Source organism: Neopsephotus bourkii, unplaced genomic scaffold (genome assembly GCF_033783945.1).
Source record: "Neopsephotus bourkii isolate Nb327-2 ecotype Australia unplaced genomic scaffold, CSIRO-AGI_Nbou_v1 NB_1663, whole genome shotgun sequence".
In the NCBI taxonomy this organism is placed as follows: Eukaryota; Metazoa; Chordata; class Aves; order Psittaciformes; family Psittacidae; genus Neopsephotus; species Neopsephotus bourkii.
This window is the reverse complement of record NW_026902137.1, coordinates 3983960-4001248: the sequence shown is the minus strand read 5'-3', so window position 1 is coordinate 4001248 and position 17289 is coordinate 3983960. Positions and strand designations below refer to the sequence as shown.

The following is a 17289-nucleotide window of genomic DNA, read 5'->3' as shown; positions in this document are numbered from 1 at the left end:
TTTCTCTGTCAGAAAATATAATGTATATGAATATATATATGAATTTTTTTTTAGATTGTACATCTTTTTAATCAAGAGTTATTGAAAAACTGTAGAAACTCAAAATATTTTTAAAGTATCCAAAAGGCAACATTTTGTTTTTCTTACTATTGCTGTTGCAAGTCACAATATAATATGGTAAATCCAGGTTGTTGGAATCATAGAACACAGAATCAGAATGGTTTGGGTTGGAAAGGGCCTTATGATCATCTAATTCCAACCCCCCTGCCATAGGCAGAGACACCTAGCACTAAACCACGTCACCTAAGGCTTTGTCCAGCCTGGCCTTGAACACTGCCAGGGGTGGACCATTCTCAACTTCCTTGGGCAACCCATTCCAGTGCCTCACCCCCCTCACAGTAAAGAGCTTCTTCCTTTTATCCAACCTGAACTTTACCCTTTGTGCTATTCTGGAGCCCCTGATGAAGAGTCCCCCTCCAGCATCCTTTTAGGCCCCCTTCAGATACTGGAAGGCTGCTATGAGGTCTCTACACAGCCTTCTCCAGGCTGAGCAACCCCAGTTTATTACAGTAAATATATAATTAATATATAATATATAATATATGAAAGGAAATATCTGTTCCAGCAAATGTAGTCTCTATAGAATAAGCGTGTTCTACAGAAATTGTCTCATTTCAATAGAATATTTTTAAAAAAATATTGTAAGTCAAAATGAATATTTTGATGCCTTGACCATCCTAATATGACTGAAGTATCTAGAAAAACAATGCACTTAAAACTTAAAGGAACAGTTCTCTCCTACTTATATCCTTAAGAGAAGAACCAATATAGTGTAATAGCAGCTGTTCAGCAACACCTATTACTTGCTTACATTACATCACTAATGTGAGGCACCCTGTCATTAAAATGAGAGTTAGGAATTGGCTTTCCTGATTTGCTTCTTAGCATTCTATAATTTTGCTGAGGATATGATCTCATCCAGCTCTCCACACGAAGCAAGAATCTGGATTGGTGGATGAGCATGTTAGTTTACTTTCTGATGAAGTATCAAACTTTATTAAATGGCTGGAAGAAAACCTTCAACTTAATTTATAGAGAAAGCTTTAAATATTGTTTTCTTAGAACTAATAGATGGATGACAGCTGCAATGCCATTTCTACACCAATTATTTTGTATTTCTCCTTGATATGTTAGGGTTCCAATCTTGCATTTCTGGCACTCTGAAGTTCTCATGAGTGGATCTAAACATGGAAGCATTCCAGCTCAATGCATGAGAGACCTTTTCACATTACAGAGTAGGGGACGTGCAGGAAAACATTGAAATAATAAATCAGTACATCAGATTTTCAGAAAGGAACTCTAGTAACAAGTGCTAGACCTGTCATCCACCTGCTCTTTAGGCACAAACAGCAGTTCTTAACCTAGGAAAGGTACTTCTGAAAGCAATTTATTGTTTATTTATTGTTTATTAAAATTAACATGCTGACACCAAAAAAGCTTGGCTTTTGCAGAGGCACGGAACTGTTGTATATTTCTTTCTAACAGCATGTATGATGTTATCAGAAGGCTGATGACTGAAATGTGAGATCCGTCAATCAGAGACTACTGCAAGTAATTTTGTTAATATTTTTGCACTGACTTAATTAGATATGGGGGTTTTTTTAAATGATTTAGTTAAGCTGATGCAATATCCTGTAATGGATGTAGCCTTGCAGATGTAGAGATGCTCTTAGCATGTAAGTAATCATAGTAAATTATGATAATATATCTTATATTAGTAAATTAAATAAAGGATCTTAATCAATTGCATCATGATCTGATTGAAAGTTCCATTTCACCACATGCTATATATCAGACAAAAAGTATTCTTCCGTTAAAAAACAGAAGCTTTTTCCTTACTACAGATATACATGGACACCATGCATTTATCTGTGTGGGAAAAGAGACCGCAATAGCTATTTCTGAATAAACTATCCGTAATAGCTCCCTGTGTGGATATTCAAGTCTGGAAAAGTCGTGGGTCAGACAGCAAGTTGTTGCAGAATAGCTTATTCTGCAATAGCATTTCCAGTCAATTTTCCAATGTAGAAAAGCCCTTAGTCCCCAGCTACAAACTTCTCCTTGTGCCAGAAGATTTTGTCTTTAGAGAATAGTATAAATTCGTTCTATTCAATTCTTTAATGCCCAAATAGAGGAGATGGTTTACAGCAGTGACATCCAGCTGACACGTTTGAGTTTCCTCTCAGTATAAAAGTGGCCTATAAATACACAGAAAGACTTTGAAAAATGATAGAATGGACTAAAAATACATCCTGGAAAGGCAACGCAGAGAAGACTTCACTGAAGGCCTGTTAACAATCTCGCTACATCCAGAACTACTCATACAACAATTCTGTAAGACATGTTTTGGGCTGGATTCATGTTTATATTTGAATCATGATTTTTCAGAAAAAAAGAGCAAACCAAGATAAGACGTCTATGCAATTTTTTAATTTATACTTTTGTTTATTTATGCTTTTTACTGAGCCTTAGGACCCTCAAAAGCAAAGGTTGACATTTACCCAAAACTACATCGCAGTGCCCCTGGCATTTTTGTGGTGTGGAGCAATTAACATTAGTAGCTTAATTAAAATCACCAAATGCATTTTAAAGGATGACATAAAGCTGATGTTAATCTAGGCTTCTAAAAACGAAGGAGTTTCTTAATCAACTGCCCCACCCTTTCCATTATTTATATAGCCCACAGTACTCAGTGTCATAATAGACTCCTACATCATTCTCTTACTTCATTGTCCCCAGGCATTATTAAATAGTTAAAGGTCCAAAGACCATCCCAAGTTTTACCTGTTGGCATAAATCTGGGGCCATGACAGCACTGGTGTAGCATTCATATAAATGAAAGAACAGATTTTGGCTCAAGTATTTTTAATGTACAGCAGCTGGCATTTTTGGGTTTAAAGAGCAAAATCACACCTGAGTTTTCATGCTTTCTAGGATGTTGCCAACAAAAGGAAAACAGAAAATAAACAAGACATTTTACCTCTTGAAATCCAGAAGAAACGGTGCAGCTGTTTCCAGGACTGCAATGTTCAAGCTGTCACATGAACATGGAATAGAAGACATTCTTACTTTCCAGTTATGTTTTAGCACAAATGCCTTCCATTTGCTTGTTTCAACATATTTGCCCTTTAATACATTTTTTTTAATCAGAATTTTTCCTAATACAGTGTGTATTCAATGTTAGGTTAAAACCAGATTTGGATTTTTACACGTATATAGATGTTTACAAATCAGTTTGTTAGGTGTTGTTACTGTTTCTGTGGTACTTGAGAACTTACCACTGTTGGCATGTGGGTTTGGTCAGATTTTTACCATACAGACAATAAAAGCGGCTGATTTCTGGGAGATGCCAGACAGAGTGGAGGGAATTGGCTGTAACTCACCCATAGTCCCCTAGACTTATTGTTTATTTAGCTGCTATATAAGCACTTCAGCCCAGATTTTAATGTGATTCCCATTCCTAGCAATGAAAAATGGGGTAATAGGTAAATGATAGGTGTTTATTTCTCTTAGAAATAGACAGGCATTAGGTGCAGAGAGAGGAGCCACATATTTGCCTGACCTCTTTTATTATTCAGCTGCCTTGGGATCTTGATATAGAAGACAGCAGAGAAAGAGCTTAACATTTTGTCCATAATATATTTATTATTCATATGTGAGAGACCTGTAGGTTCTTCAAAAGCAAGACTATTTCTTGTTTTATTTTCAGCAGTCACTTACACTCACTACAAGAAAGACATGGACCTGTTGGAACAGGTCCAGAGGAGTGCCACAAAAATGACCAGGGGGCTGGAGAACTGTCCTATAAGGACAGGCTGAGAGAGTTGGGATTGTTCAACATGGAGAACGCAGTGGCAAGATCTTGGAGTGGTCTTTTGATACTTAAAGCGGGATTATAAGAAAGATGGAGACAGGTTCTTTAGCAATAGGACAAGGGGTAATAATTTTAACTAAAAGCAGGTAGATTTAGATTAGATAAAATGAGAAATGTTTTATGATAAGGGCAGGGCAACACTGGAATAAGTTGCCCAGGGAAGCTGTGGCTGCCCCATCCCTGGCAGAGTTCAAGGCCAGGCTGGACAAGCCTTGGAGCAACCTGCTGTAGTGGCAGGGGGTTGGAACTGGATGATGAGCTTTAAGGTTCCTTCCAACCCAAACCACTCTGTGTTTCTATGATGCATGGAATCTTGGATGTTTCAAAATATTTTCTCTGTGTTCCCCTACAGCATGCTCACCAAAAGGATAATAAAACTAGTAGAATGCCCAGCTTTCCCTTATAAAAATCCCATTCTCATTTTTTGTCTAACTTTGCCAAGCCTTAGAGCTGCTACAACCATTTTTTTTTCATCAGGCTGAAGGAGTGTCCTGGCTTAGTGTGAGACCAGTTTAGGAATGAGAAATAGTGGCTAAGATAGTAGTGAGCAAGCTCAAACTTCTCAGCATGTAAAAATTATGTCTTTGAATGTTCAGTCATATAATGCTGCCTGTTTGCAGGTTAATTATTGTCAATGAACCAGAGTGCATGGGGCATTTATGCTAGTTGGGAAAAGCATTCTTCTATTAAATTTACTTAGTGTTTCTTTGTCTCAAAACCCTGTTTTGCACTGCCACCCAAAATGCATAACTGCCCCTAATTGCATTAGAAAATGTTAGATCTGAAAATCATTGTGACAGAGGTTAGATGAAAGTCACTTTGCCTTTTAGGAAGGGTTGTTAGAGTTTATTTTTGGCTGAAAGATAAAACACACACAAAAAGGAATGGTAACAAAACCCCACTTCCTCTTACAGTGATTTGGCTCACCACAAAATAAATATTGTACAGGTGTTTCTCACTCCAGAGCTAGGTAAACTGAAAACATATATTAGTTTTGGGGGTTTTTCCAACCATGTTAGTTAGAAGGAGATATCCCATTTGAAGTTGTTAGCTGTTAGCAGCGAATGACTTTTCACCTCCTATTTCTCCAGGCTTTTGCTCATTAGAAAAAGATCAGTAACTTTTCATGTAACTGGAAGGTGATAGATCTGGCTCCTATTTCATCCTAATGTATTCACAGTAAAATCTGCTGGCTCACAAAATGTCTGTCCTTCTGAGGATTGTCCAGATCACAAGCAAGGAAGCTGGAAAGAAATCGAAGCTTGCTGGAACACAAGGAAGCTCTTAAATGGCCAGTGAGAGTTTTTCCCCCTGTTCCTGCTGTAATTTTCAAGTCCCCATCTGTCTCCTTAACACTTCTACCTGGCCCAAGCACCCATGATTGCACAAATCATTGCCTCTTACAGAGGTGTTCCTTTTTTTAGGCTTCTGAAAGACTGGATTTCAAACGGTATTTGGCATTAATTGAAAATAGGCATCTCAGCTCCACTGGTGTGCCTACCAGACTATTAAAAAAATTAAGGATGGACCATAATGAGAGAAACATTTACTATGGGAATCATAAAATCTTAACGTAAGAGACTACATATGAAAAGAAGAAAAATATTTTCCTAAGGTATGCAGTGAGGAAAAGGAAAAAGCATACTTATGCTTTTATGTATTTTATGTGTTATTTATCCTACAAATGCAGTTATTCATATACGAGAAATCAGTAAGAAGCAATTTAAAATCTTGGCACTGAGATAAATGCACATTTTTATTCTGTAGTATGTAGTGATAGCAACAGGTTTTGATCCAGACAAGTTCTTCTTCAGCAGTTATAGACAGACTTTGAAACTGGCATCAGACAGCTCATACAGACTATATCATACCACAACTTCCTCCAGAAGTACCCTGGTGAGAGCCTATGTTTATAATAGGAGACAATCTTAAGGGAACATTTTGGTAACAGGGTATCTTTCAAAGCAAACAAATCTGAAAGTGTTTCATTACCTATCATCCTTGTTTTACTTGGTGAAATCATCGTGTTAAATTTAACAGCTTCACAGAAATAATCTTTTCTCTGCCATCTGTGGTGCCCTCTACTGCGCATGTTTATAGAAGCAGGAGGTAACTGCATCAGTTATACTGCCTTTTTCCTTATTTGTTTTCCCAGTAATATGCCTTCTAATATACGAAAAAAATGCAGTCAGTTGTTCAGCTTTGGTGTGGGTTTTTTTGTTTTTGGAAGCAGAGTTTAAAAAGGGGGCATATATTTATATATAAATAAATAAAGAGGGCTTTAGAAGGTGAACCTGCTTGTTCATTTATTGATTGTAGTTCATTTACTGGTAGTAGTCTGTATACTAATTTACATGGTTATGTATACATGCGTATTTACAGAGATGTGTGCAGTGTTAAGGTTGAAGCATATAGTTTGTTATTGTTGCCTGTTTTTCAATCTCTTGTTAACTCCGGTATAAGCATTGAGTATTTCAGTTTTGCTTTTTTTTAGAGTTGCTGTTTCCTGCTGTGAAGAAGAGACAGCTCATTAAATTGGCTTCTCACAAGTTGATGTATATAGTTTTGTTTGCAATCTGTTGCTAGGGGCATGATGTAACTTTGTCAGTTCTATATCAAACAAAAATCTCTTGATTTTGATGTTAAATTGTTGGAAAGAGCTACAGAGATTTTACATAAATATTTCTGGAGTGATCTCAAGGTACCTAAAGGCCAAAGACTTAAGATGAAAGATCTGGAAATCTCAATTCATTAATTTGCCTTTCTTTTGCTTGCCATGTTAATTGAAGCACCTTATGTTCATACCATCATAGCCTGAGGTTTTCCTTGAATAAATCAATGCATGGATTTTTTAATTACCTACCCAGGCTGGATTTGGACGGCTTGCTTTTATGAGTACCAAAGAAGAAAGGTTCAGCAGTAGTAGCTAATGGAACAGCAGGGGAAACCAGCTGCCTCCAACATTTTAAGCACTGCATCATCTAACTCGCTAGCAACAAGTCTAAGCATCACAAGGTTTGAAATGCTGTGAGCTAAATAGGGCACAGCTTCCAGTAATACTGACTGCTGGGCATGAAAGGTGATGTTATCAACAGTGGGGTTTAAAAAATTTCCTCTAGAAAGGACAAGCCCTAAGATATTTATCTCCTAAGTAACTGCTAACCTTCTCAGAATGACCACTGTCAAGCAATTACGGTGACATAGTTCAGAGTTGAAACACACTTCGGCATGCAGTAACGGGGTAAGGGCAGTTTAGATTTCTAGGATTTGCAGTTTTTCACTCTCAAGCTGCCAGTGAAGGAGCTCTGTGCCCAAAACCCAGTGAAGCACGAGCTTGTGGTTCTGCTCTGGGAGTACTGGGGGCTGCAGGGGCTGTTTTGGCAGTGAACAGGGACTGGCCATGTACTGGTGCTCTCTTCCGGCCTTCACAGGGTCTCCCAGAAGTACTGCTTTTTCTCTCTAAAATCACAATGAATTAAAACTTTCTGAAGTGAAAGAGAAGGCTCTTTTCTCTTTCAAAGGAAGACACCTCAGGAAAACACCTAAGGACAACAGGTACAAAATGCACCAAATTGATAATCATGTGGGGGATTTCTTTTCAACCCACAGCCTGCCTCTGGCTGTGTATCCCCCAGATTGAAGCGATGCCCTCTGGCCAGGAGCCCCACATGAAGCATAAAAGTCCTGGTTCAGCCGTAAGCCTGATAGAATTTAGCATTTCTTTCTTGAAAATTGAGAAAGTTGGGCTGTTCAGCCTGGAGAAGGGAAGGCTGCATGGAGAACTCATAGTATCTGAAAGGGGCCTGTAAGAATGCTGGGGAGGGACTCTTCCTTAGGGACTGTAGCGATAAGACAAGGGGTAAGGGTTCAAACTTAAACAGGGGAAGTTTAGACTGGATATAAGGAAGAAGTTCTTTACTGTCAGGGTGGTGAGGCACTGGAATGGGTTGCCCAGGAAAGCTGTGAATGCTCCATCCCTGGCAGTGTTCAAGGCCAGGTTGGACAGAGCCTTGGGTGACATGGTTTAGTCTGAGGTGTCCCTGCCCATGGCAGGGGGGCTGGAACTGGATGATCTTAAGGTCCTTTCCAACCCTAACTATTCTATGATTCTTCTTAAACTCAGCTTCCTTAGGAGCCAGTGATTCACGGCTCTTAGAATTGGGGGTTTGTTTTTTGTTCAGAACACAAGTTTTTAACAGTGTATTGAGACAGATTTGAAATTGTATCCCAAGCCTATTGTAAATCTTTCGAATGCTGAAGGCAAATGATGAAAATAGTGTTAAATCTTTAATCTCAGTGGAAGTCAAATTCTGTTTCAGGGAACGAAGCTGACTTTTCAACAGTGGGGTTGCACTGGAGCTGTCAGCTTTCTTCCAGCTACTTAGAACAGTCAGGAAAAGACATCTGATAGTAAGGGAAGGCAAAAATGGCTGGTTGTTGAGATGAGGAAAGTCATGATGAGCCATTTAGCGACTTTCTAGCCAGTCTGGCAGGGGTTATTCCAGAAATCGGGATGCTATGGAGTTTGTGCTTAAATATCTGCTCACACATCAGCTCCATGGACAGTTGTGAGGAGCAGTCACCAGCGGGGTCAGTCAGGACAGGATCCTGTCAGGGTGGGCAGGGCCATCCCCTCTCAGTTAGTGAAAGCGGGAAGAGCCATTGGTCAGTCAGGAAGGGCGGGAAGAGCCATTGGTCACTCAGAAAAGGCGGGAAGAGCCACTGGTCAGTCAGAAGAGGCGGGAAGAGCCACTGGTCAGTCAGGAAGGGTGGGAAGAGCCATTGGTCACTCAGAAAAGACGGGAAGAGCCATTGGTCAGTCAGAAGAGGCGGGAAGAGCCATTGGTCAGTCAGGAAGGGTGGGAAGAGCCATTGGTCACTCAGAAAAGGCGGGAAAAGCCATTGGTCAGTCAGAAAAGGCGGGAAGAGCCGTTGGTCAGTCAGGAAGGGTGGGAAGAGCCATTGGTCAAACAGGAAAAGCCATTGGTCAGTCATGAAAAGCCATTGGTCAGTCAGGAAGGGTGGGAAGAGCCATTGGTCACTCAGAAAAGGCGGGAAAAGCCATTGGTCAGTCAGAAAAGGCGGGAAGAGCCATTGGTCAGTCAGGAAGGGTGGGAAGAGCCATTGGTCACTCAGGAAGAGCCATTGGTCAGTCAGGAAGGGTGGGAAGAGCCATTGGTCACTCAGAAAAGGCGGGAAGAGCCATTGGTCAGTCAGGAAGGGTGGGAAGAGCCATTGGTCACTCAGGAAGAGCCATTGGTCAGTCAGGAAGGGTGGGAAGAGCCATTGGTCACTCAGAAAAGGCGGGAAGAGCCATTGGTCAGTCAGGAAGGGTGGGAAGAGCCATTGGTCACTCAGGAAGAGCCATTGGTCAGTCAGGAAGGGTGGGAAGAGCCATTGGTCACTCAGAAAAGGCGGGAAGAGCCATTGGTCAGTCAGGAAGGGTGGGAAGAGCCATTGGTCACTCAGAAAAGGCGGGAAGAGCCATTGGTCAGTCAGGAAGGGTGGGAAGAGCCATTGGTCACTCAGGAAGAGCCATTGGTCAGTCAGGAAGGGTGGGAAGAGCCATTAGTCAGTCAGAAAAGGCGGGAAGAGCCGTGGTCAGTCAGAAAAGGCGGGAAGAGCCGTGGTCAGTCAGGAAGGGTGGGAAGAGCCATTGGTCAGTCAGAAAAGGCGGGAAGAGCCATTGGTCAGTCAGAAAAGGCGGGAAGAGCCATGGTCAGTCAGGAAGGGCGGGAAGAGCCATTGGTCAGTCAGAAAAGGCGGGAAAAGCCATTGGTCAGTCAGGAAGGGTGGGAAGAACCATTGGTCAGTCAGGAAAAGCCATTGGTCAGTCAGGAAGAGCCATTGGTCAGTCAGGAAGGGTGGGAAGAGCCATTGGTCAGTCAGGAAGGGCAGGAAGAGCCATTGGTCAGTCAGGAAGAGCAGGAAAATCTTGACCTTGGTTTCAACAAAGATTTTCTGCTTTTTCTCTCTGGCCCCATTGTTTGAGCTCCGATCCCAAGTGCTGAGCCCAGCACACAGAACATCATCTTCTAACCTAATCTCTTTTGTCTCCTTTTAACACGGCTTCATCCCTTCCAGGCAAGTTGGACTGGCCTGTACCAACCTCCATGGAGGACCGCAGTGTGTATTCCACTCATGTGCCAGCTGGGAACAAAGCGAGCCTCAGGGAAACAGGCCATGAGAGCCACGTCCCTAGGTAAAGGATGTGGAAAACAGCACCCGCACTCTCTTTCTGTGGTAATTGCAGTAGGCAGTGCACCATGGCTTGCGCAGCACTGGGAAACACGCTCCCCTACAGAAACAAAGGGCGCTCACACCACAAACAGCATCTCCATTCCCTCAGAGCTCTCCAAAACATCCATAGCTACAGACAGAAACACAGAAAACAGTGACAAAACAAACATGGTGAACTTCACTAAGAAAATGCTCTCATTTCCTTTAAAGACTCTTTCTGTACACAGTATCTCAGCCTCAGAGGGTGGAACAGACTGGGAGTATCTTTAAAAGTACGTTAAAAGAATAATGATTATTATTATAATGACTTAGATATATGTTGTTCTTTGTGGCAAGGTGTGGGAACTGCATGTCTTTAGCACCATGCTAAAAGGTCTCTGTTTTGGAGTGTGCTGCTTTATTGCATTGCAGATTTTTATGTGTAACTGTTGTGTATATTGTTTGTTTGCTAAGGGTTCTATCATATTGCTCTTTTATGCTATTAATGTTGAAGATCATTTCTTGTGCTATACAGAAACAAGTATCTGCTCACGCTGCATCCTGTTAGCAGTGATCAGCAAACCCTGTGAGATACACAGTGTGACCCCTTCTCTGCTCAGATTTCCCTGTTAACTAAAGCAGAATGAATTTTAAGCAAGCATACTTGGCCAGTGTTGTATGTTTGCTTATTAAAATTCCGTTAATCTCTGCAAAAAGAGACGGAATATCAGCAGGGGTTACATGGAGAATTGCTGTCCTTTTCCTCTTATTTTGCCACATTTACAGCTTCTGTTGGCCAACAGAACAGGAAATTGGGATTGGAACAGAAACCTGGACTTTCAAATTCTACAGCAAACTTTAAAGTACATCTGGAATATTGAGACATTCACAGTGGACAGAACCAAATGAATAAGTAAAATATTTCTGAGTACCAAAGGAATGACATGTTTTAGATTTCCTATCTACATGTTCTTCCATCCATCTGCCCATACACGTTTTTATTGTCTTCAGAACTTCAATTTTGCACCATAGCTAACTTTGCTTACCAATTTTACTCTCACCACTTGTTGCATTACACATTTTGCTCACCAGCCAACCATTTCTCTGTGTTTAATCAAATTTCTATTTTGAATATCACAGTGAGATGTAGGATTTTAATTTGGAGGAAGAGAGGACAAGTCTGAAAGTTAGGGAATCTTGGACTTGATTATGAAGTCATACAGTAGAAAATGAATTTTACATATTGGCTGCATGACTACACTTTCTTGTATTATCGGCACTGCAAGAGCTACACTGATTTACCTTTGGAAAGCCATTAGTAGCTTTGTGTTCAAGTTTATTCATCTGAAAAACAGATAGAATTTTACATTGTGTTTGTTGAATGGTTTTAATATTATTGTACAAAGATGTTAGTAATACCAGTGGGAGTTTTTACACAGATACTGTTACGAATAACATTTTAAAATAAAAGTTCAATACTTTCCAGAAATTGCTTTTGAAAAATGATAATCTGGTTTCAGCAGAATGAGGAGCAAGTGGAAGCAGAGCAACAAATGGAAGAAACAAATTAAATTGATAGAAGAGAGCTTTAATGACACTTCAGTATTGTTTAAGGAGACTCATAGCTAGGCTTTTAAAAATAATTCTTGCTGATTTTGTACCAGTAGGATAATTCTTTTTGTGTGGTGTGCACTGGTATTAACTCATGTTTTCTAGCATATTAATGAAAAAATTGGACTTTGCTGCTAAAAATTTAAGCTAAAATAAGTTTTGTATATTCTTTTAATCTCTACCTAAACTTATGATGGTATATAGTGCATTTGTAATTTTAAGGACAGTTGGAGTCAGATTGCTTATGAAAATAAAAAGCATCTGTCATAACATTCAAACCAGCCTACAGTTTTGCTATGAGGGATCTGCCACAAGGTTACTTTGTCTTTTTAGGGGAAATACAGAGTTTATTCTTTTCACATTATATCTGTCAATACTAAGCCTTCATATAATTAAAACCCTTAACTTTTTTTTTTTCAGGGCAGCAAATCAAAATATTAACATGCAATGGTACAAGAGGAAGTGTTTGTACTCTTGAACATTTTTTTAAATCTACAACATTTAAAAACAATTTAGCCCAAATCATAGCCAAAGCCAATATTACATCATTTATAGTAAAACATTAATCATTAGTTACAAGCCAGCCAGTTGGTCTAAAAGTTCAGCTGGTGAAAAATTTGATGGTTTCAGGATTGAATAGAAGTGTACTTTTAATTGTGTCTTCAGTCATGCATCAGGAATGGAAATTCAAAGATTTTAGGGAAACTGAGCAAGAAAAAAATTAAAAAACCCAATGGGTTCCTCCACATTTTTGAAACAGATGTATCTTTGAAGCAGTTTTGGATTACATTATTTTTGTAGGATGGGGGCAGAAGATCAAAATTCAAAGTAGAACTAGATTTTGTCACATGATCCATTTCATTATTTTTCTTTGTTTCAGTGCTGAAGTTCTTGAAGCAATAGAAAATGTTATTCTAGATGTATTTAAGAGCTTGGCCCAAAATAGAGCACCTGTACTCACGGTGGCTAGGCGATCAGATTGGAGAAACATAGAGTAAGTATTCTATATGTTAAAGTCCTGCATTAAATTAATATAAATGCCATGAATATAAATTTGATTATGTAACCTCCAAAAAAGTTAATCACACATAGTTCTGTAAGTATTAGTATCAATAAATAATTTGACTTCTTAAAAAGTAATGGGCAAATAAGAAGTAATGCTTAGTAACCACTCTGCATGAACAGGCATCATGTATTAAGTAATAGCAGACCATCACATAAAGGGAAATGTAAAACTACTGTAATAGGGGTTAGAAAGGAAAGGGGGTTCCTATAAACAACCATTTTGTGGAAGCAGTAGAAACCAGAAATGTTAAGTTATATTAGAGTGAAAAAATCTGGCTTAGGCTGGAAACAATTACTAGCAACTTCATCCTCCAATGCCCCTTCTGTGCTTTCTTTTTTCTTTCTCTGATTTTCATTATGGTATCTTATTTCTTAAAATGATGGTGCTAAACTTATCTTTTTGTTCTTCAAAGAAGATGCATCTCACCTTTTCCTGTTGTATTCCTTACCTGTGTTGTGTTCTAAATAAATTACCAGCCAAATAAAGCAAACCAAGTTTCTATTATGTTATATAAATTTCAGCTCCTATACCAGCTTATCCAGACAGGATCAGAGAAAAAACAATCTGGCCTCCTATATAACACACTTCATGATTTGTAGAAGTTGCTTGTGGAACAGTATTGCTCCAAAGCGCTCATTTAAACTGAAAATACCTAAAATGAGACATTAATTGCTTTCTGCAATACAGAAGCAAAAGGATAAAGGAAGACACAATCTATTTATTGTCTTGTAATAGCTTTGGATGTCAATTAAAGGGTTAATTGATATTTAGATTGATAAGGTTGCAGAAGTGCTTGTATGAAGAATATTTGAGCTTGAGAAGGCAGAGCAAACCTTCCACATGTAGCACTTTGGTGGAATAGTTATTTAATGAGAACAATAAATTTCTGTCAATCAGAAAACCTGAGGGACCTGCAGGTAATCAGTTAATTGAAAGGCTCATATGTTCCAGGGAACTTAATAGTTTGTATCTTGATAGTTTGACAAAAACGTTTCACTGGGATGTCTGTAAAATTAAAATACTGTAACAAAGTTTTGCAATTTTTGGCAATCTTCAGGGAAATGGCATTCCAGGCTAGAAAAACAAATGTGAGATGTTATTTACCATCTGAACACAGAGGGGGGGGAAACGTTCAAATTAAACCAAGTTAACATCACAGTATGTTAAAAATAAGACTCATCAATCACATTTTAAAGAGCTGAACCATTATTTATGGTGAAGAAATGTAATCTCAAATAGGCATTTCCATTTATAATGACCTATATTACCCTTTAATCCAGCAGGTTTAAAATATTAAAATAAAAGTAGACAAAAATAAAAACATAATGTTAAAATGTAATACAAATGGAAGATAATACAGTCAATGGGAAATTTTTTTCTTCTTTAGGCAGCCTTTTCATACTCAGTCTAAACAGCTGGAACCTGCTGCACAGGAACTAGTAGAATCAGAAAATGATTTCATATTTGAAAAGTTCCTTGTAAACATTTGTAGATGCCGACAGAGGTGTTTGCCTGGGAATGTTGTCAGTTAGGAAGTAATGGAAAGAAGGTTTTATAGAAACTACTCTGCTGGGGTAAATGCAATCCTAAGAAGAATTGCTGAATGTCCAATCTAATGCCACTTTGCAGTTGCCTTTATGAAACATCTGTGGGAGCCACACTGGTCAGGTTCTAAAGCATGCTGTTTTCTGAAAGGAGTGCTCCTTATTTAACCTGAGAGAGCAATCCGGCAATCTGATTACTGTTTTCCTCCCGTGCAGTTACAGTGTAGGGAATGTGCAATGTTGCAGCACAAAGGCAAGAAAGTTACTGTAAAGGTTACTGTAAAGCTGGCAGGCAGATGCCATTCTGCTTGTTATTGCTGTCGCTTTGCATTTGTGCACTGTGGTGTGTTCTGCCACCTAAAGGATGCACGAAGCAAAAGCTTTGATAAATCCGATGTGGTTTTAGATAAAACTATAGCCATTTTACCACCAGCACTCTTTAAAAGTACAACAAAACTCTGAACTTGAAAATAATTCTTTAAAGACAGGACTGCCATAGCATAAGGCACTAAAATTATTTTAAGTAAAATAATGAAGTGTCCTTAATAAAATGCTTCTTCTAGTGAAGTGTACACCTTCAGACATGAAATAGTGAAGCACAAAACAGTGGAGCTCATTTTGATCAAAAACTGTTCAGAGAATACGATGGACCACATTTTTGTTTCCAAAAGTTAATAATGGAATGCATTTGAGTTACTCTGACAATGATTTAAGAACATAGATTAAAACAATATTATTGAAATATGAAATAACACTTTTCCATACATTTGATGTGAAAAAGTGTCAGACTTGATTTGTATTCTAATAGTGAGTCACAGTTTTTCATGTTATTTATTCCTTTGTTCATGCCAAATAATAATTGATGCTGACACATGAACATTTATAAGCATATATAAAATACTCTCTACTTTTGTCTGGACATTTACGTAATTTAGGCTTAAATTCAGTCTTGAAGCATCTTCTTGAGAAACTTGTGTTCTGAAGCTACTGCTCATACTGGGGGTGGTTCAACAGTGTTTTGAATAAGTCATTTTGGCAGATGATGACTACTGCCTGCTTTTTTCTTTTGGCCACTCCAGTTACACCCAAGTTGATGGTTTCTGTACCAAGTCTTAAAACACCACTGGCAAATTTGATTATAGGAGAGGGGTCCGATTCTAAATTACCTTGCAGAGAACAATTTACGTATTCTCAGGAAGTTTACAGTTTTATTGTATTTGTTTGCAATGTTTCAGATTTAAAGATTCTGTAGGTCTACAGATGATACCACATTATACTACAAAACAAATAAGAAGTGACTGCCCTAGATCAGCACCAAAATTTGGTAAGTTAAAAAAGTCCAAAAGCGGATTTTATTTTTTTTTTTAATTTTAGTTCAAAACTTTGTAAAGAAAAAACAAACCAACTATAGAGTAAAACCATTATTCACTGTGAGTTAGAAGTACATAGAATCATAGAATAGTTAGGGTTAGAAAGGACCTTAAGATCATCTAGTTCCAACCCCACTGCCATAGGCAGGTACACCTCATGCTATATAACCTGATATTATAACCATCCCTTCAGCTTTTCTCTTCTCTATTAAATTATAGTGAGTGACAGTGAAATGAATACAGCGTTCTTACAGTTTCTACTCTCCCTGAATGAATATCAGCTGAAGGCATATTTGAAAGGTCTTAATGTAAAAACATCACCCTTCAGAAAGCTAGTTAGTAAAGGAATCTTGGAATACAGACAACAGGCTAATTTCTTTTTCTAACCCAGTCATTTAATTTCCTGGCCTGGACAGCAGAGCATACATTCCCTCACTTAACTCCATCATATTTTTTTCTAATTATGCTAGAAACTATAGAGTCAGTAGGTTACTACAGTCTCCCTGTATTATCATAGAACATTAAGATATGTGTTTCAAAGTTTTCTTTATCAGACACAAATATGAGTCAATATAAAGACCAATTATTGTATATGCGTTTCTGAAAATGGGTAAAATTTGTAAAAATGTGTTTTTTCAGCTCTGATGCTCAAAATATTATCCATAATCTACAAGATGGTGCAGAGCAATACTTATGCAACTAAAAGGTAACAAGCTACATTTCTGTAATCTCAAATAAAGTTGTATTTTGAGAAGGTTATTGTGAAAAACAGCCTGTAGGATGCAGACCTGTAGGATAACGGATTTCTGTATGTAAAATATTTTAAGTTCTTCTGATTATCTATGCTCTCAATAAAATTCTCATGAGCCTACAGCTGTTTCAGTATTATAATTACAAATCCAATATTTTGTCTTGATAGAGATATATATTATTCAGATATACTACTGTTTGGTAGCCAAAGTGTTGTGGACAACATAATCAATGACATTTCTTGCATGCTTAGGATACCTCGGAGAAGTCTACATGTAGTAAGTGGATTATTGTGAATGTTTTTTATCATTATTTCCAGATCGTATAGATTGAACTGAAAGGTGAAATACCAAGAAAAGATATCACTAGGAAAAGCATAGTTAAAAAAAAAGTGTCATTTGTGCAAATGAAACCTAATTATGGTTTATCATAGCACTCAAAAGGTTTCTTTCTTCAGAGAAAACTCAAGAGTTTGCTTGCTCCAAAGAATTTGGGACAAGCTGCCAGCTAATGTCACAGGGGCTTTTGCTGTTATCTATTGAAGGCATAGCTTAAACTTCAGAGTGCAAGACATCACTTTACTGTAATGACTCGCTAACTTGGGGGTTAAGTGAAAATTTAAGGTATATCAGACAAAAACAACCTTTTAAATTTACTTGTATCTCATGCCTTAGAAGAATCCCTTCATATCTAAAAATGGTGTTGTTAACATAATTTATTATAAGTACGCTTTTATGTCCATGATGACAAGAACATTGCTTGGTGTATTCCAATTTACTGTATACAACTTACCCT

At 38.3% G+C, this 17289-nt stretch overlaps 1 protein-coding gene across 4 annotated transcripts in view; it reads left to right on the top strand.

The window, feature by feature from the left end:
* SPO11 (SPO11 initiator of meiotic double strand breaks) overlaps positions 1–17289 on the top strand; it is a 44219-nt gene that overhangs the window by 20100 nt on the left and 6830 nt on the right. For 2 of the 4 annotated variants that reach the window (XM_061375361.1, XM_061375359.1), the window contains exons 2-6: positions 10019–10136; positions 12645–12758; positions 15610–15698; positions 16384–16450; positions 16664–16772. In XM_061375361.1, coding sequence (XP_061231345.1) covers positions 10048–10136; positions 12645–12758; positions 15610–15698; positions 16384–16450; positions 16664–16772 — 468 coding nt within the window. In that variant the 5' untranslated portion in view covers positions 10019–10047. Of the gene's footprint in view, positions 1–9820; positions 10137–12644; positions 12759–15609; positions 15699–16383; positions 16451–16663; positions 16773–17289 lie in introns of those variants that run through there. The other 2 variants (XM_061375360.1, XM_061375362.1) reach the window with 2 other exon arrangements.